Here is a 19,027-nt window from a genome sequence, read left to right as displayed (position 1 = left end):
AATTGTCATTGGGTCCTTGGATCTCCTTCCCAAGAATAGTATGGGAATACCTTAATTAAAATTGCAGAAGTGAATCAAGAAGATAGTTTCACTGTCACTTTTTTAAAGGCAGTTATGGATGGGAAATAAATGCTGGCTTTACCAACAATGTCCAGACCAACCTACCCCAACCCCTTAAAAAATGAATGAATAAATATTCTTATTAAACAGTAACAAGATCTGCATAATGTTTAAAATCATTGCTGGGTTTTATTTATTCTCTGCATTAACCGACAAGACTGACTGATGAAAGTAAGAAAAAGCAATATATGAATAGTGTAGAGGTGACAGAAAATAGTGCAAAGCAAGCATATGATATGTGCCAGCTTTCTGGACAAAAATAAATTATACAACTCAAATACATATCATGCTAAGTGAAAATGTAATTTAGCCACGTCTGCTGGTTCTAATTTGATTACATTTTCCTTTTGTTTTTAACTGAAACCGATGTTAATTCAGCATGGCTATGCTCAAATTCCGTAGATCATCAGCAAATTTCATCGGCACAAAATAGTCGAAAAGATGCTGATAAAGCTATATGGAGTGCACATCATTTATGTTTCAATTTATATTAAACTATATTCAAACACTATCAACATATTTGGATAATCCATTGGTAAACATCAATACAACATCAATTGTTGACCTGATATTAGTGTTGCATTCTTATATAGTTATCTTTTCTTTGATAAAATTGCTTATTAGCTTAATACTGTAATAGATTTTATGACTGCAAATCATTTTTCAGTTTAATGTCATAGAGCTTACATACAATGGTAAGTTTTATCATAGCAAAAACATTAGTAACACATTTGTGGCTATAGAATGTATCTAAACCCTGATGAAAAAAATTTTAAGGTAAAAAAATTCAATGTCAAAGTTATGCAAACATATGTTACTGTGGTTGTAAAATACATTCATTTATCATGGTTATGGTATAAAAACACAAGTTGAGAATATGTTCCATGATTGATTCTTCCATTTCTTTTATGAACTTTCTTATTTAGACACTGCAAATATTAACCCAAGGTAAAATTTGCAGAAGACAACCCATTAAATAATTTAAGAATTACCTATAAAAGCCAAATGTGTTTGAATTAGAATCTGCCTCTTCTCAAATTTTAATTCTGATGTATACAATTTTGTTCAGTTGTCCTAGATTGCAGCTTTTTTATATTTGACATTTACAGTGTTCATATGGTGTACATGGTGAACACAGCAGAGTTTCCAACCACTTTTCAAGATATTGAAAAGTTGAATCATGAATTCTATTATCTGTTAAAATACATTTTAATCAACACCACCCTCCCAATCCATTTCAGATTTATGTCTAAATTAATTGTTATTTTAGGAAGTTATTAATTATATATGAATGACTAGAACTATGTAAATTAATAAAAAAGTTCATTTACTATATATAAAAAGACAACTAGTAATCTTGATAATTAGAGATCTTGACAACAGATTAAAAAAAGGGAAACTAAAACCATGTGGCATTTGTAAACCACTGTTCATTCAGAGCAATAATAAATATGTGTTTCATAAACAGTAACTGCTCTTTGGTGCACAGCAGCTCTGATTAATATACATACAAATACATCAAACATCAGTGCAGAAAGTCTGTTTTCCAAAATTTCTTGCATAAATTTAAGATAATAGCACACCCCCTCAAACATTATTGGCTTTTGCTTAAAATACAAACCTGCATCAGCATTTCATTTAATGTTATAGCTTGTAGTCACTTATAATTTTAAGATCCTTGCAGGTATAGTGCATGATTATTATAGAATTTAGGATCTTGCATCCCATCTCTATGTTGGATCTGATTTATATATTGCTTATTAAAATGTTATTACTAGAATAATTCCTTTCAGTGCCTTTTATTTCCTATAACATTATAGCCTGGTAATAGGCAGAGGTAAAAGTCAACTTGTGATAGATTACACACATCTGAAAAGCCAATCAAATAACCAAAATATAGCTGTATAATTGGATTTTTCAAGTCACAATTTCAAGCTACCTACTCTGAGACTATTGTGTTACAGGATACAAATTATATTCAGTTTTATTATCTGGTGAGCTGTTCATGTGGAGCAGACAATCCAGAGCCCATCTTATATTTGTATCACCTATCAGAGTGTCAGTGGACAGACACTAAGCAAAAAGGTATCACTTAAGGCAACAAGCTATGGTATTTGTAAATGCATTGCCTTTCTCAACATAGTGGTATTACTGTTAATGACTGTTTCATAGCACATAAAATCTTGATGCAGAAGTTGGTCACCAGTATCACACGTCCAACAGTTTCCTCTTCAAGAGAAGTGAGCAGCATTCTGATTTTAACATCTGGTACCGGAAACATCAATGGAGAAACATTTATACTAGTTTTAAAAGTAGCAAAACTTAATTAAAACAGGATTTAATCTTTTAATGCATTTAACACAACATTAAGTGTACATTTTTTTTCCCTTTTCTGCTTAATTTCCCTGATGAGAGTGGCTGCAATTTTCTATTGTCCTTTAGGGAACAGAAGCAGCAGGGACAAAAAGTGATCATGTGAGAGTACCATGGTTTAAAAATTAACAAAATAGTTAAAGTTGCCTCTTTGACAGTGTTTTATTATCTGTAATATATGAAGCTTAATTAAAAAACATACTGCAAAATAATAGTAATTACAATTTACTAATGAATTAGAGCAACACATTTGAGTTGAATCTAGCATATGAATGATCATATTTCTATTTTGAGGTGTCCATAATTAGAAGCAGTAACATTTATTAATTTTACCTTTGCTACGTCAAACGTTTTGTAGGTTCCTGGTCAACTGAAACTGAAACATTTTGGTTTGGAACTGCAAATGCTGGGGAAATAAGAAATAAGCATTTTGAGCTTAAAACTATTCTTGTCAATGGAAATTATTAGGTAAAATTCTAAGATCTAGACATGTTAAAGCAAACATTTCTTGGCGAAGCAAACCCCAGTCCATTTAGAAAGATCCAACAAATTCAGATAATAGGCCTAGAAGCTCTTTACAGTGCAGGAGACCTCTGGGAAGTTGATAGAAAGGACAGGTTGCCAATAGAGCAGTCTTCAAATAGGGAGAGGATTGCGAACTTCAAGAGCCAGGACAAAGTAGAGAAGGAATCTGGCCCAAGGCAGACAGGGAGGAAATGGTGAACTTGGAGAGTGGATAATAATATGTTGGGCTTGAAAGTAGAAACCTGGGCAGACATCAGTGTTCAGGATGGTATTTTAATTAGTAACAAGATTAAATACTAGATGGCTTCTGCCCTTTCATAAACAAACAAAAGTTTTTGATTTGATATTCAAATAATGGCAAGCTAATGGTAATCATTATTAGTTTTATACAATACTAACATAAATTCTGATAAAACTAAATGTACAATTAAACACAGAAATCCAAAAGATGCTTAAAAGATTACCACCTTATTGTCTGCCTAACATGCAGAACATGTAAAGTATGAAATTGCTCATCAACTTGATAAGTGTTAATCACTACCAAACAAAATATCTGATTGTGAAAATCATCAATGATAAGCGTTGGACCTCAGTTCTTCATGCTTGTTTGTTGCAGCCAGATTTTGTAAAAAAAAATAAGCTTCTTCTTGAGAAAAAGTATTCTATTTTCATACTTCTTTGAATACAATAATTTATTTCAGACTGTTCTACAGGAAGGATGTGGAAGCTTCAGAAAGGATATGGAAGGCCTTTATCAGGATGCTGCCTAAATTAATTAGTGGGTATGAGCTACAATGAGTGGTTGAACTTCATTTTTTTTTAAAAAGAAAAGAGAGTTTGAACAAACTTTGGTTGTTTTTCTGGAGCATCAGAGGCTGAGCCTGATAAAAGTTCATAATTTTAAAAACATTTTTTTTAAACAAAATGAACTTTACTCATTAAAAATATTTACAAGAATTATATTTTCATGTCTTTTCATTCTGTATGTTCAAAGTCAATGCTTCCTGTACTGTTCTATTGCATGCATACACATCAATAACACCGCTATGTCTCTTGGCACTCTGGAGTGGTGCAATAATAATTAAGGGGCTTCATCCCACAACCTGGCTGAAGAACCTTATGCTGTGGCCTTTCCCCACTGAGACACTGCATTGGCTGTACCAAACTTGAGTGCATCCCTCAACATGTACTCCTGCAGCCTGGAATGTGCCAGTCAGCAGCATTCCTCTATGGATGTCTCGATGTTCTGGCAGACCAACAAGTTTTGGGCAGACCAAAGAGTGTCTTCCGCTGAGTTGATGATCAGCCAGCAGAATTTGTGAACAGTCTATAGATCAGAGTACTCTATTGTGCAGCTGCTTGGAATGAACTGTGGCTCAGGCTTTTTCATCTTTCTCCACACCCTCTACAGTAGCCACAGCTCTACACACCATTCTTCCACATCTGGAGAAGAAGGATGCTTATGTGAGAATGCTGTTCTTGGACTATAGTTCAGCATTCAACGCTATTATTCCCTCCAGGCTCGACAAAAAGCTCACAGACCTCAGCCTTTACCCTGCCTCAGGTAGCTGAATCCTGGACTTCCTGTCAGACTCCCGGCAGTTGTTAAGAGTGGGCTCCCTCACCTCTGCCCCTCAGCACAGATGCCCCTCAGGGCTGTGTTCTAAGCCCTTCCTTTATTCTCTGTTTACTTATGACTGCGTTGCCACCTACAGCTCCAATCTGCTAATTAAATTTGCTGTCGATACTACATTGATTGGCCTAATCTCACACATTAATGAGGCAGCCTACAGAGAAGAAGTCATCACCTTGTCACAGTGGTGTCAAGAAAACAGCCTCTCCCTCAATGTCCAAAAACAAAGGAACTGGTTGAGGACTACAGGAGGAATGGAGACAGACTAAGACCTATTGACATCAATGGATTTGGGTTTGAGAGGGTGAAGAGTTTTAAGTTTCTTGGCATACACATCACTGAGGATCTCATGTGGTCTGTACATACTGGCTATGTGGTGAAAAAAGCACAACAGTGCCTCTTTAACCTCAGATGGTTGAAGAAGTTTGGTATGGGCCCCCAAATCCAAAGAACTTTCCACAGGGGCACAATTGAGAGCATCCTGACTGGCTGCATCACTGCCTGGTATGGGAACTGTACTTCCCTCAATCACAGGACTCTGCAGAGAGTGGTGTGAACAGCCAAGTGCACTTGTAGATGTGAACTTCCCACTATTCAGGACATTTACAGACAGGTGTGTAAAAAGGGCTTGAAGGATCATTGGGGACCCAAGTCGCCCCAAACACTAACTGTTCCAGCTGCTACTATCCGGGAAACGGTTCCGCAGGACAAAAGCCAGGACCAACAGGCTCCGGGACAGCTTCTTCATCAAACTGATTAATTCGCGCTGATACAATTGTATTTCTACGTTATACTAACTGTCCCATTGTACATACTATTTATTATAAAGTACTATAAATTTCACATTTAGACAGAGATGTAATGCAAAGATTTTTACTCCATACATATACACACACACACACACACACACACACACACACACATATAAATATATATATATATATATATACACACACACACACACACACACACACATATATATGTGAAGGATGTAAGTAATAAAGTCAATTCAATTCAATTCTTCATTAACCCACAATTGGCAAAGAGGCGTGCTACTGTCTCTTCCCCCACTACAGCCATTCTGTGGGCAGCGTGCTGTGGGAGTGATGCTCTGGGCATACTTGAAGGATCTGACTAGGATGGCCCCTCTTCACGTAATCATACCTGATGGTGAAGGGGACACTAGATTGGTTGGGCCAGTTGCCAAAGAACATGGTCTTGCTCTTCGTGCAGTTAACTCTGGTTCCTGATGCCAACTCAAAATGGTTGCAGATGCTGATCATCTGTGAAAAGACTTCAGTTCTGAGCAGAAGACGATGACATTGTCCATGTACAGGGAGGTTTTCACTTGAGTCCCTCCAGTGCCTGGTAATATCAGCCCTCTGATGCTCCTGTCTTTTCTGTTGGCTTTGGCAAAGGGTTCTATGTAACACACAAACAAGACAGGGGAGAGTGGGCAACATTGCCTGACCCCAGACCTGATGGGAAGCTATTTGTTTCCCACCCATTGATTTGGACTGCACTACAGATGTCTGTGCAGAGCATTTGTGATCCAATTCTTAAATCCTTCCCCAAAGTCCATTTTGGAGAGTACATCCATCATGTATGTGTGGGAATTCCTGTCAAAGGTTTTCTCCTGGTCCAAACTGATCGGGCAGGCGTCTAACCCCTCTCCTGCATGTGGGAGATAGTGCCACAGTGGTATGAAGCTGTCAGGCACAGCACAGTTTTGGTCTGGGGCAGGGGTCGGCAACCCGCGGCTCCAGAGCCGCATGCAACTCTTTCATCTCTGTGCTGCGGCTCCCTGTGGCTTTGGAAAATAAATGATGAGTATTTAATTAAAATGTATTTTATGTTAGTTTGTTAGTTTTTGAAATGTAATTCTAAATTTGAAGATTATGGTGATCTTGTACAATCTAAATAAAATGTGTTTTTTGTCGCTATTAACATACGTCACCACTGACAATGCCTGACACCCGCCAGTGCGCAATTTCTTTAATTTTTCGATCCAAGTTAGGCTAACTATGGAGAATTCTAAAAAAAAGAAAAGTGACTGAAGAAAACAGAACGTTTAATGATACTTGGGCAGATTCATTTGCTTTCACTGCTGATGAGACTGGTTTACCGGTATGCTTAATATGCAATGAGAAACTAGCAAACAACAAAAAGTCAAAAGTCGCAAGACATTTCCAGAATAAACACGCAGCCTTTGCTCAAAAATATCCGGATGGAGATGAGAGGAAAAAAAGCCGTTTCAGAACTGATGCGGAAGGTTGATCTGAGCAAAAATAATTTCAAGAAGTGGATGAAGTCTGGAAAATCAACTACATATGCTAGTTTTGTTGCCGCTCAGGAAATAGTCAGGCAGGGGAAGCAGTTTACAGATGGTGAATATATAAGAGAATCTTTCATTAAGATTTCAGAACATCTATTCACGGATTTTAAAAACAAGAGTGAAATTGTGCAGAAAATCAGGGATATGCCCCCCTCTGCAAAGACTGTCAAAGACAGAACCATAAAAATGGCAAAAGACATCACAAGACAGCAAATTAAAGTCATCAATTCAGCTGTGGCCTACTCGATTGCCTGTGATGAGTCTAAAGACAAAGGTGATATTGAACGAATAGTGCTGTTCTGCCGGTATGTAAACTCTGCCAGGCCACAGGAAGAAATGATTGAGTTGATACCTCTAAAAGACCAAACATGGGGGGAGGACATCTGTGAGGCTGTTTTGAATTGTTTAAGAGCCAAAGGAATAAAGACCACCCACCTGGTGTCAGTAGCTACTGATGGGGCACCATGTATGACAGGAGCATACAAGGGATTTGTGGCTTTACTGCAGAAGTCGCTGGACAGAAAGCTGCTGACTTTTCACTGCATCTTGCACCAAGAGGCACTGTGTGCTCAAACATTTCCTCCGGAATGCACAGAAGTAATGGATGTTGTCATTCAGATTGTCAATAAAATAATGGCAAAAAGTTTAAATCACCGTCAATTCCGTTTGTTACTGGACGAGCTGGAAAGCGCATATTCTGATCTCCTGCTGCACAACAAAGTCCGGTGGCTGTCAAGAGGGGATGTGCTGAAACGCTTTGTTGCGTGTCTGGAAGAAGTGAAAACTTTCCTGGGCAGCAAAGGGCTCACCTTTCCTGAGCTGGAACAGCCAGAGTGGCTGGAAAAGCTACACTTCATGGTAGACATGACAGCGCACCTGAACACGCTGAACACAGCTCTTCAGGGGAAAGGACGCACAGCCCTGCACATGTTGGAGGATGTTTTGGCATTCGAGCGCAAGTTGACAGTGCTTGCCAGAGATTTACAGAAAGGCACATTGTCTCACTTCCCCAATTTGAGAGAGTTCAAACAAGCTCATGACATGATAAATTCGGAGTATTTACATTCTGCAATCATCGCAATGCAAACATCGTTTGGGAAACGCTTCTGTGAGTTCAGAGAGGAAAAAAACACATTATCCTTCCCGGTCACTCCCCTAAGCATCGATCCATCCCTACTGAATATGACTGCATTGGCAGGTGTGAGTCAACCTGATCTTGAGATGGAACTGGCCGACATATCCGACAAAGACATATGGGTGTCCAAGTTTAGACACTTGACAGCAGACCTTGAAGATGTTGCCCGTCAGGAGGTCATTCTTGCTCAGAATCACAAATGGAGTGATATTGAAAACCTCCCAAAACCGGACAAACTTGTGTTAGAAACATGGAATGCTATCCCCGACATTTATGTAAACATTAAAAAGTATGCGCTTGGAGTCCTGTTGATCTTTGGATCCATATATGTATGTGAGCAGGTGTTCTCCAACATGAACTTTATTAAAAACAAACATCGCGCACGCCTCACAGATGACAGCTTGCGATCCTGTGTAAAGATGAAGGTGACGTCATACAGCCCTGATGTGCAGACGCTGTGCGCTGAGGTCCAGGAGCAGAAATCCCATTAACCAAGTATGATAAATATTTTAATTGCCTATTATTTTACGTATATTCATATTTTTTCATTGTTCAGTGAAATAGTCCTTTTATTTTTCAGGTTGACAGCTGGCTGACGTTATTTTTGGTTTGCTGCTGGCGGACAAGTTTGGCGTTTTTCATAAATACAAGAAGGACTCAAATAGACATTGAGTATTTTAATTAAAAGTAACCTTCAACCCAATGTCTTTTTTTCGGAGTTCAAAATGTTTTTGTTGCATGCAGAAATGTAATTTCGTTTTCTCTGCAGGAGTTCATCGATTTCATAAATGCAACACATTATAGTTTGTTTATACATAGCATAAAGGCAAAAAAAAAACCGTTGTATGCAGTTATTTCATTTTAAATGTCAAACAGGTTTTGTGGCTCCCAGTGTTTTCTTTTCTGTGGGAAACGGGTCCAAATGGCTCTTTCAGTGGTAAAAGTTGCCGACCCCTGGTCTGGGGGAATCACCTGAGCCGGAAATATCTTGAACCTCACACACAAAATGCTGGTGGAACACAGCAGGCCAGGCAGCATCTATAGGGAGAAGCGCTGTCGACGTTTCGGGCCAAGATCCTTGGTCAGGACTAACTGAACCTGTTGGCTATGGCCTTGGACAGGATCTTATAGTCTTCATACAACTACAAAATGGGTCACCAATTCCTGATGTCATCTGTTTCCCCCTTCTGTTTGTACATGAGGGTAATCCTACCCTTCCTTGTGAGTTGAATATGCTGCCAGCTAGAAGTATAGCACTGTATACTTACAGCAGGTCTGGACTCATCCAGTCCTACAGAGCCCAACTTAGCTGGTAAGTTTATAAAATTATGAGAGGCATATTTGGGATATGAAAAGCAGCATTTTCTTTCCCAAAGGTAGAAAATGTCATATACTAGACAGTATCCATTTAAGGTGTTGGGAGTGGGGAGAAATGATTAGAGTAGATGTGCAAGGCAAGTTGTTCTTTGTTACAAAGAGAGTGGTAGGTGCCTGGAGAGGGGCTGTTAAGGGTAGTGGTGGAAGCAGGTATGAAAGTGGAATTTGAGAGGCTTATAGACAAGACATACGAATATGTAGGGTATGGAGGGATAGGGATCGTGTAGAAGCAGTGAGATTTAGTGTTATAAGGCATCATGCCTAGTGTTGACATCATGAGCTGATGGGCCATTCCTGTATACTACTCTTCTATATTCTATGTTCTCTGTTTATACCTCTTCCACGCGTGATTTGACATCAAATTTACCCTCTTTAATTTCTCTCTCTTTTTCTGTCCTTGCTCTATTAAGTTTGGAATCCTCAAATCTGTTTGGTTAAGGTGCATACAGTTATGTTTTGTTTGGTCAGGTTAAATTGTGCCATTATCAGCTCTTACTTTCAAGAACTGCAGTCTAAAATGTCATTATTTTAACATATGTAAGGAAACGTATAACCAATTCATGCATACTGGTTGCTTCCTTTATCCAGGAAATTATGACCCATTTAAGTGACCTTAAAGTAATTGAGTATTTATGCGACCCCCCCCCCACCCTTTTCAACGTGGAGTAGAGGGAAAGGTCTTGACAACATATTGAATTATAATAGTTTATTTCAAATAGAAATAGGCTAAATGTCATCAAAAAGCTAAGGAATTCAGTGTGTAAAGATAGAAAAAAGTGAAAATAAATTGCAAAATAATATAGGATGGGAGAGAATAAACAGCATCACCTTGTTCCCATAAATTGGAGAGGGAGTAGTAGTAGTAGTAGTAGTGTGAATTTTAAATATTTAAATGCAAGTGAGCTGTGACACTTCCGGCATTAATGATCCGGGCAGAATTCATGTTATCATTCAAGATCAAAGGGGCTAAGTGCATAAAGGAAAAGAGTTTTAGAAATACAGTAGGAAAATATATTTGGAAATCTGAAATAAAAACAGGAAAGGCTAAAAAAAAACCTCAGCATCTGTGGAAAGAAAAACATTTACAGATTCAGGCATGAGACCCTCCATCAAAAGTGGGGGAAATGGATAAACAATGAGTGTTTCCAGCATTTTCTTTATTTTAAATTTAAAAACAAAGTTACAGTTAGGTGTTATATACAAGTTAGATCTCTAAAATGAATTGTAGAAAGATCTGAGGTCAGTGTTTAGGCAGGATATATATAGCAGCATAATGGATTAGTTTATTTTTAAACCCAATTAGTAGATAGATGATGGATTGTTAATCATTTGATATCTTCTTTTTAAGGTAAAATTTGGAATGCCATGTCTAGAGGTAATTCATTACCTGTGAAAGAATTCATTACCTTTTGAAGTATCTTCATCTAGCTCATCATCCACCCACTGTAGATCATTCCCTCCTAACAATCGGTTTTGAGATTCACTCAATGGTCTTGGAGGAAGTGACTGTCCATCTGTAATGCTGTGATAAAGAATAGTAAGACTAATTACAATTCTTACATTAGAAAAGACAATTTAATGTAGTAAATCAACTCAAAGTGCTTCACAGCAGTAAAAACATTTTAAAAAACCGAAGCTGAAGGAGGCAATTTTAAGAAGAAGTGAGCTAGATTTTTAATGAGCACTTTTAAGGGTCAAATACCAGTGACTGAGCCTGAACAGCTGAAGTCATATCAAGGAGTCAGGTGGGGCACATGAAAGTCAGATGGGCAGTGAATTCACAATATATATAGGATTACAGTTAATTGGGACACACTGTATAGTTTGGTCAATTAAGCAACTGCTCCAAATAGCTGGTTTAGTTAAAAAAGTATTAAAAAAGACAAACTAACTGTTCTTTAACTTAATGAAAATAAATGAAATACAGAACAAATTAGAACACTACCAATACTACCATAGAACTATAAAATTGTGTATTAGTTCTTTAATAGTTATTGATGCTAATTAGTTGTGCTGAAGTGTTTTTGATTGACTGTAAATGAACAAAATCAGTGCAGACATTTTGAGCAGAATATGGACTGCCTTCAAACAGTGTCTTTCAATGATGGCATCCTCCAAATCTTCATTTTGATTGTAACATTCATGATGATTGTCCATACCTTCAAATTCTTTATTGTTCCTAACACAAAGTAGTGAAATAGTTTGATTTTCATTCCCAGCCTGAATGCTTGAAACCACAGTGAGCAAAATAATTTAAAATTGTCTTACTGCTTATTTCTTGCCAACTATCAGCATCAAACAAAGATAAATGATACTACTTAAAAACTGTTCGCTCTAAGTGCGGTGTAGTGCCTAAAGCCCACATAAGTGCATGAGTCTGATGCCAGTTAGGAGACGTTTGGCAACATTCTCCTGACCCAATCAAGAGGCATAGAGTCCCAATTAAGCAAAAGGAAACTGGGCTATTTTTTTCATTAGTTTTTGTACTTTTAAGTGCTGTCCCAATTAAGTGGCTGATGGCCCAATTAACCAGAATCCACTGCATATATACAGTTGCAAGAAAAAGTTTGTGAAACCTTTGCAATTATCATGTTTTTTTTTGCATTAATTCCTCATGTGGTGTGACCTTCGTCTAAGTCACAGTAATAGACAAAACACAATCTGCCTAAACTAACAGCACACAAAGAATTGTACTTCTTCTTGTCAATACTGAGTACACCATTGAAATAAGTACAGCCTAGGTTCAAAAAAGTATGTAAACCTCTGGCGTAATGTTTTCAACAAAAGCTTTTTGGAGTCAGGTGTTCTAATCAATGAGATAAGATTGGAGGTGTGGGTTGTAGAATTGCCCTGCCCTATACAAAAGACACACAAAGTCAGGTTACTGACACAGCCTGCTCTTCTCAAGAAAGATCTGTTTTTGTGCACTAAGCCTTGATCTAAACAACTTTCAGAGGATCTTAGAAGAAGAACTGTAGAGATGAATGAAGCTGGAAAAAGCTACAAAAGCATTTCTAAAGACCTGAGCGTTTATCAGTCCACAGAAAGAGAAACTGTGTACAAATGGAAGGAAATCAGTACTGTTGCTACCCTCCCTAGGAGTGGGCATCCTGCAAAGATCACATCAAAAGCACAATGTACAATGCTGAACGACATGAAAAAGTACCTAAAGGTAACAGCAAAAGACCTGCAGAAATCTCTAAAAAAAAACTGAATAAAAATGTTCATTGAAGGACACCATTGAATGGAGGAAACCACTGGTCTCTAAGAAAAAAAAACATTGTTACATGTCTTAAGTTTGTAAAAGACCACCTGGATGTTCCACAATGCTTCTGGGACAGATGAGACAAAAGATGAACTGTCTGGCAGGAATGCACACTGCTATGCTTGAAGGAAAAAGGACACTGCACACCAACACAAAAACCTCATCCCAACTGTGAAGCATGATGGGGGTAGCACCATGGCTTGGGCTGCTTTGCTTCCTCAGGGTCTGGACAGCTTGCAGTCATTGAGGAAACAATGAATTCAAAATTGTATCAAGACATTTTTACAGGAGAATGTCAGGGTAGCGGTCTGTCACCTGAAGCTTAATAGAAGTTGGATGATGCAACAAGACCAGAGTAAATCAATAACAGAATGGCTTAAAAGGAAGAAAACTCCTGTTTTGGAATGGCCAAGTCAAGAGTCCAGACATAACCCAATTGAGATGCTGTGGCATGACCTGAAAATGGTTGTTCATGCAAGGTATTCCAGAAATATTGATGAACTGAAACAGGTTTGTACAAAGGAATGGTCTAAAATTCCTCCTAACCATTGTGTAAGTCTGAACAGCATCTACAAGAAACACTTGGCGGAGGTTATTGTTGCGGAAGGAGGCCCTACCAGTTATTAAATACAAGAGCTCACAATTTTTTTTCCAGCCTGGACTGTGAATGATTAACAATGTATTCAATAAAGACATGCAAAGTATCTCTGTGTATGTGTTATTAGTTTGGGCAGATTGTGTTAATCTCTATTATTATGAGTCAGATCAAGATCAGACCACATTTTATAAGTAATTAATGTAGAAAATCAGGTAATTGCAAAGAGTTCAAAAACTTTTTCTTCCAACTCTATATGTATATACAGTTTGTATGTGTATATACAATTATGTATACAAACGCACACATATATTTAGGTGAGAATAGTGGAATGGGGTGTACAGACTATGAGGGAGAGATGAGACAAAGAGGGGAAGGAACACCTGGGAGGAGTAGAAGGGAGGAAGAAGTGTGTTGGGGAAGTAGAGAGAAAGAAGTAGGTGTGAGGTGTCTCTTTCCGCACTTCCCTTGCTCTCCGCCCTTTTTCTCTCATCTTCTCTTTTTACAAACTCTCCCACTTGTCTCTCACCCACTGAGAAGGGAAGAACAGAGTTATGAGAGACATAGAAGACTTGCCATAAGATAAGAATGCATAGAGTTGGAGGTGATGTATTAGCACGAATAGAGGTTTGGTTAATCAAGAGAAAGCAGAGAATTGGGATACATGGATGTTTCTCTGGTTGGCAATCAGTGGTGAGCAGTGTGCCAAAGGGTCGGTGCTAAGCCTGCAACTGTTCACAATATATATTAACAATCTGGAAGAGGGGACAGTGTGCGGTGTATCTAAGTTTGCTGGTGACACTAAATAGAGCGGAAAAGCAAATTATGCAGAGGATGCAAAGAGTCAGAGAGATATAAATTGGTGGGCAAGGGTCTGCCAGATGGAGCATAATAGACAATAGACAGTAGGTGCAGGAGTAGGCCATTTGGCCCTTCTAGCTAGCACCGCCATTCACTGTGATCATGGCTGATCAATGACAATCAGTACCCCGTTCCTGCCCTCTCCCCATATCCCTTGACTCCACTATCTAAGACCTCTATCTAACTCTCTCTTGAATGCATCCAGAGACTTGGCCTCCACTGCCTTCTGGGGCAGAGCATTCCACATATCCACCACTCTCTGGGTGAAAAAGTTTTTCCGCATCTCTGTTCTAAATGGCCTACCCCTTATTCTTAAACTGTGGCCTCTAGTTCTGGACTCACCCATCAGCGGGAACATGCTTCCTGCCTCCAGTGAGTCCAATCCCTTAATAATCGTCTATGTTTCAATCAGATCCCCTCTCATCCTTCTAAATTCCAGTGTATACAAGTCCAGTCACTCCAATCTTTCAACATATGACAGTCCCGCCATTCCAGGAATTAACCTTGTGAACCTTCGCTGCACTTCCTCAATAGCAAGAATGTCCTTCCTCAAATTTGGAGACCAAAACTGCACACAATACTCCAGGTGGGGTCTCACCAGGGACCTGTACAGCTGCAGAAGGACCTCTTTACTCCTATACTCAATTCCTTGTTATAAAAGCCAGCATGCCATTAGCTTTCTTCACTGCCTGCTGTACCTGCATGCTTGCTTTCATTGGCTGATGTACAAGAACACCTAGATCTCGTTGTACTTCCCCTTTTCCTAACTTGACTCCATTTAGATAGTAATCCGCCTTCCTGTTCTTGCCACCAAAGTGGATAACTTCATATTTATCCACATTAAGCTGCATCTGCCACTCACCCAAACTGTCCAAGTCACCCTGCATTCTCATAACATCCTCCTGACATTTCACACTGCCACCCAGCTTTGTGTCATCAGCAAATTTGCTAATATTACTTTTAATCCCTTCATCTAAATCATTAGTGTATATTGTAAACAACTGCAGTCCCAGCACCGAACCTTGCGGTACCCCACTGGTCACAGCCTGCCATTCCAAAAGGGACCCTCTAATCACTACTCTTTGTTTCCTGTCAGCCAGCCAATTTTCAATCCATGTCAGTACTCTACCCCCAATACCATGTGCCCTAATTTTGCCCACTAATCTCCTATGTGGGACTTTATCAAAAGCTTTCTGGAAGTCCACTGGCTCTCCCTTGTCTATTTTCATAGTTACATCCTCAAAATCTCCAGAAGATTAGTCAAGCATGATTTTCTCTTCCTAAATCCATGCTGACTCGGACTGATCCTTTTACTGTTATCCAAATGTGTCGTAATTTCCTCTTTTATAATTGACTCCAGCATCTTTCCCACCACTGACGTCAGGCTAACCTGTTTTCTCTCTCCCTCCTTTCTTGAAAAGTGGGACAACATTAGCCACCCTCCAATCAGCAGGAACTGTTCCTGAATCTATAGAACATTGGAAAATGATTACCAATGCGTCCACGATTTCTAGAGCCACCTCTGTAAGTACCCTGGGATGCAGACCATCAGGTCCCGGGGACTTATCAGCCTTCAGACTCAACAGTCTATCCAACACCGTTTCTTGCCTAATATAAATTTCCTTCAGTTCATCCTTTACCCCAGTTCCTTTGGCCACTATTACATCTGGGAGATAGTTTGTGTCTTCCCTAGTGAAGACAGATCCAAAGTACCTGTTCAACTCATCTGCCATTTCCTTGTTCCCCATAATAAATTTACCCATTTCTGTCTTCAATGGCCCAATTTTGGTCTTAACTATTTTTTTTTTGCTATTCACACACCTAAAGAAGCTTTTACTATCCTCCTTTATATTCTTGGCTAGTTTACCTTCGTACCTCATTTTTTCTTGGCGTATTGCCTTTTTTGTTATCTTCTGTTGCTCTTTAAAAGCTTCCCAGTCCTCCGGTTTCCCGCTCATCTTTGCTATGTTATACTTCTTCTCTTTTATTTTTATATTGCCCTTTACTTCCCTCGTCAGCCACGGCCGCCCCTTACTCCCCTTAGGATCTTTCTTCCTCTTTGGAATGAACTGATCCTGTACCTTCTGCATTATTCCCAGAAATATCTGCCATATTTATTCCACTGTCTCCCATGTTAGGGTATTGTTCCATTGAACTTTGGCCAGCTCCTCCCTCATAGCTCTATAGTTCCCTTTGTTCAACTGTAATACTGACACATCCGATTTTCCCTTCTCCTTCTCAAATTGTAGGTTAAAACATATCATATTATGGTCGCTACCTCCTAATGGTTCATTTACCTCGAGGTCCCTGATCAAATCCGGTTCATTGCACAACATTAAATCTAGAATTGCCTTCTCCCTGGTAGGCTCCAGTACAAACTGTTCTAAGAATCCATCTCAGAGGCACTCCACAAACTCCCTTTCTTGGGGTCCAGTACCATTCTGATTCTCCCAGTCTACCTGCATGTTGAAATCCCCCATGACAATTGTATCATTACCTTTGCGGCATGCCAATTCTAACTCTTCATTCAACTTACACCCTACATCCAGACTGCTGTTTGGGGGCGTGTGGATAACTCCCATTAGGGTCTTTCTACCCTTAGAATTTCTCAGTTATATCCATACTGACTCTACATCCCCAGATTCTATGTCCCCCCTCACAGGGACTGAAAACCATTCCTCACCAACAGAGCCACCCCACCCCCTCTGCCAGTCAGTCTGTCCTTTCGATAAGATGTATATCCTTGAATATTAATTTCCCAGGCCCTGTCCGCTTGAAGCCATGTCTGAGTTATTCCTACAACATTGTACTTGCCAATTTCCAACTGAGCCTCAAGCTCATCTACTTTATTCCTTATACTTCGTGCATTCATATATAATACTTTTAATTCGGTACTGCCCCCTCCTTTCATATCAATTCCTATTTCACTTGGCCATACTGTATGATCTCTTCTTGAGCTTTCTACTCCATTGATTCTGTTGTCCTTCTTAACTTTTCTTATTTTCACTTGCCCTTTAACTCCATCCTTATATTTCCAGTTCATCCCCCCACCCCACTACTTAGTCTAAACACATCCGTGTTGTAGTGGCAAACCTGTCTGCCAGAATGCTGGTCCCCCGCCTATTAAGGTGCAACCCGTCCCTTTTGTACAATTCATCCCTACCCCAAAATGGATCCCAATGGTCCAAGAATGGAAATCCTTGCTTCCTGCACCAGCTCCTCAGCCACACATTCAGATCCATTATCTCCCTGTTCCTGCCCTCTCCAGCACGAGGAACTGGAAGCAAACAGAAATAACCACCCTGGAAGTCCTGCTTTTCAGCCTTCTTCCGAGTTCTCTGAAGTCCCGCTGCAGAACGTCCTTCCTCTTCTTCCCGATGTCATTTGTGCCGACATGCACTACCACTTCCGGCTGTTCACCTTCACCTTTGAGGATTCCCTGCAATCGGTCCATGATGTCCTGCATCCTAGCACCAGGGAGGTAACACACCATCCTTAAATCTTGCCTGTTGCCACAGAAACCCCTTTCCGTACCTCTTACTATGGAGTCCCCTACCACCACGATTCTTCCTGATGTCTGATTCCTCGGCTCTGCTTCTGCACCAATTTTCAGCTTGCAGACCTGTCTGCCGCTCAGACTGGCAGTATCTTCTGTCCTGACAGCTTCCAAGAAGGTGAACCTGTTTACGAGAGGTACATCCCCTGGGGTCTCCTGTACTTCAAGCATCCTTTCCTTCCTCATCGTCGCCCCCTTTCTCTCTTCCGGTATCCTTGGTGTAACGACCTCACTGTAGGTCCTGTCCAGAAAACCCTCATTTTCGTGGATAAACCTGAGGTAATCTAGTTCTTTCTTCAGTGCCGCAACATGCTGCTTCAGAAGCTGAATCTGGACACACTTTCCACAGCTGTAGCAGCCGGGGTCACCATCAGTGTCCCTGACCTCCCACATCATGCACGTAGCACACTGAATCAGCTTAGCGGTCATGTCTTCACCCTCTGCAATTGTGCCTGGCGTAGTCTCCTCGCCGAAAACTCTCGAGCCAAAGACTAGCACTTCTCACACCAGGCCACTTCCCTCGACCAGGCCACTTCCCGACAGTTGGTAATGTTGGTAAATGCGAGGTCATCCACTTTGGAGGAAAAATGGAAGATCAGACTATTACTTAAATGGTAAAAGATTGCAACATGCTGCTGCGCAGAAGGACTTGGGAGTGCTTATGCATGAGTTGCAAAAGGTTGGTTTGTAGGTGCAGCAGGCTATCAAGAAGGCAAATGGAATATCGGCTTTCATTGCTCGAGGGACTGAGTTTAAGAGCAGGGAGGTTATGCTGCAACTGTACAGGCAATTGGTGAGGTCGCATCTGGAGTACTACATGTAGTTCTGGTCTCCCTGCTTGAGGAAGGATATATTGGCTTTGGAGGTGGTAAAGACGAGGTTAACCAGGTTGATTACAGAGATGAGGCGGTTAGACTGTGAGGACAGATTGAGTTGCCTGTGACTGTACTTACCGGAATTCAGAAGAATGAGAGGAGATCTTGTAGAAACATATAAAATTATGAAAGGGATAGATGATATAGAGGCAGGAAAATTGTTTCCACTGGTAGGTGAGACAACAACTAGGGGAGGTGTATATTCTGCTTCAAGGTTTGGCAGAGTATACTTAGGACAGAAATGAGGAGGAACGGCTTTTCCCAAAGAGTTGTGAATCTGTAGAATTCTCTGCACAACAAAGCATGGAGGCGATCTCAGTAAATATATTTAAGACAAGGATGGGTAGATTATTTCATTGTAGGGGAATTAATGGTTA

General features: G+C 39.9%; 1 protein-coding gene across 2 annotated transcripts in view; it reads right to left on the bottom strand.

Moving 5' to 3' along the window:
* Positions 1-224: 224 nt before the first annotated feature.
* The window catches only part of LOC132391268 (palmitoyltransferase ZDHHC20-B-like), a 115,906-nt gene continuing 97,103 nt past the window's right edge, over positions 225-19,027 (bottom strand). Inside the window, exons 11-13 of one of the 2 annotated variants that reach the window (XM_059964210.1) lie at positions 10,905-11,020; positions 2,827-2,899; positions 225-2,385 (exon numbers count right to left, since the gene is read on the bottom strand). In XM_059964210.1, the coding sequence (XP_059820193.1) occupies positions 2,832-2,899; positions 10,905-11,020 (184 nt within the window). In that variant the 3' untranslated portion in view covers positions 225-2,385; positions 2,827-2,831. Of the gene's footprint in view, positions 2,386-2,826; positions 2,900-10,904; positions 11,021-17,520; positions 18,350-19,027 lie in introns of those variants that run through there. The other variant, XR_009511153.1, reaches the window with a different exon arrangement.

This window comes from Hypanus sabinus, chromosome 3, assembly GCF_030144855.1.
Source record: "Hypanus sabinus isolate sHypSab1 chromosome 3, sHypSab1.hap1, whole genome shotgun sequence".
NCBI lineage: Eukaryota > Metazoa > Chordata > Chondrichthyes > Myliobatiformes > Dasyatidae > Hypanus > Hypanus sabinus.
The sequence above is the reverse complement of the archived record's forward strand: the minus strand, read 5'-3'. Positions and strand labels throughout refer to the sequence as shown.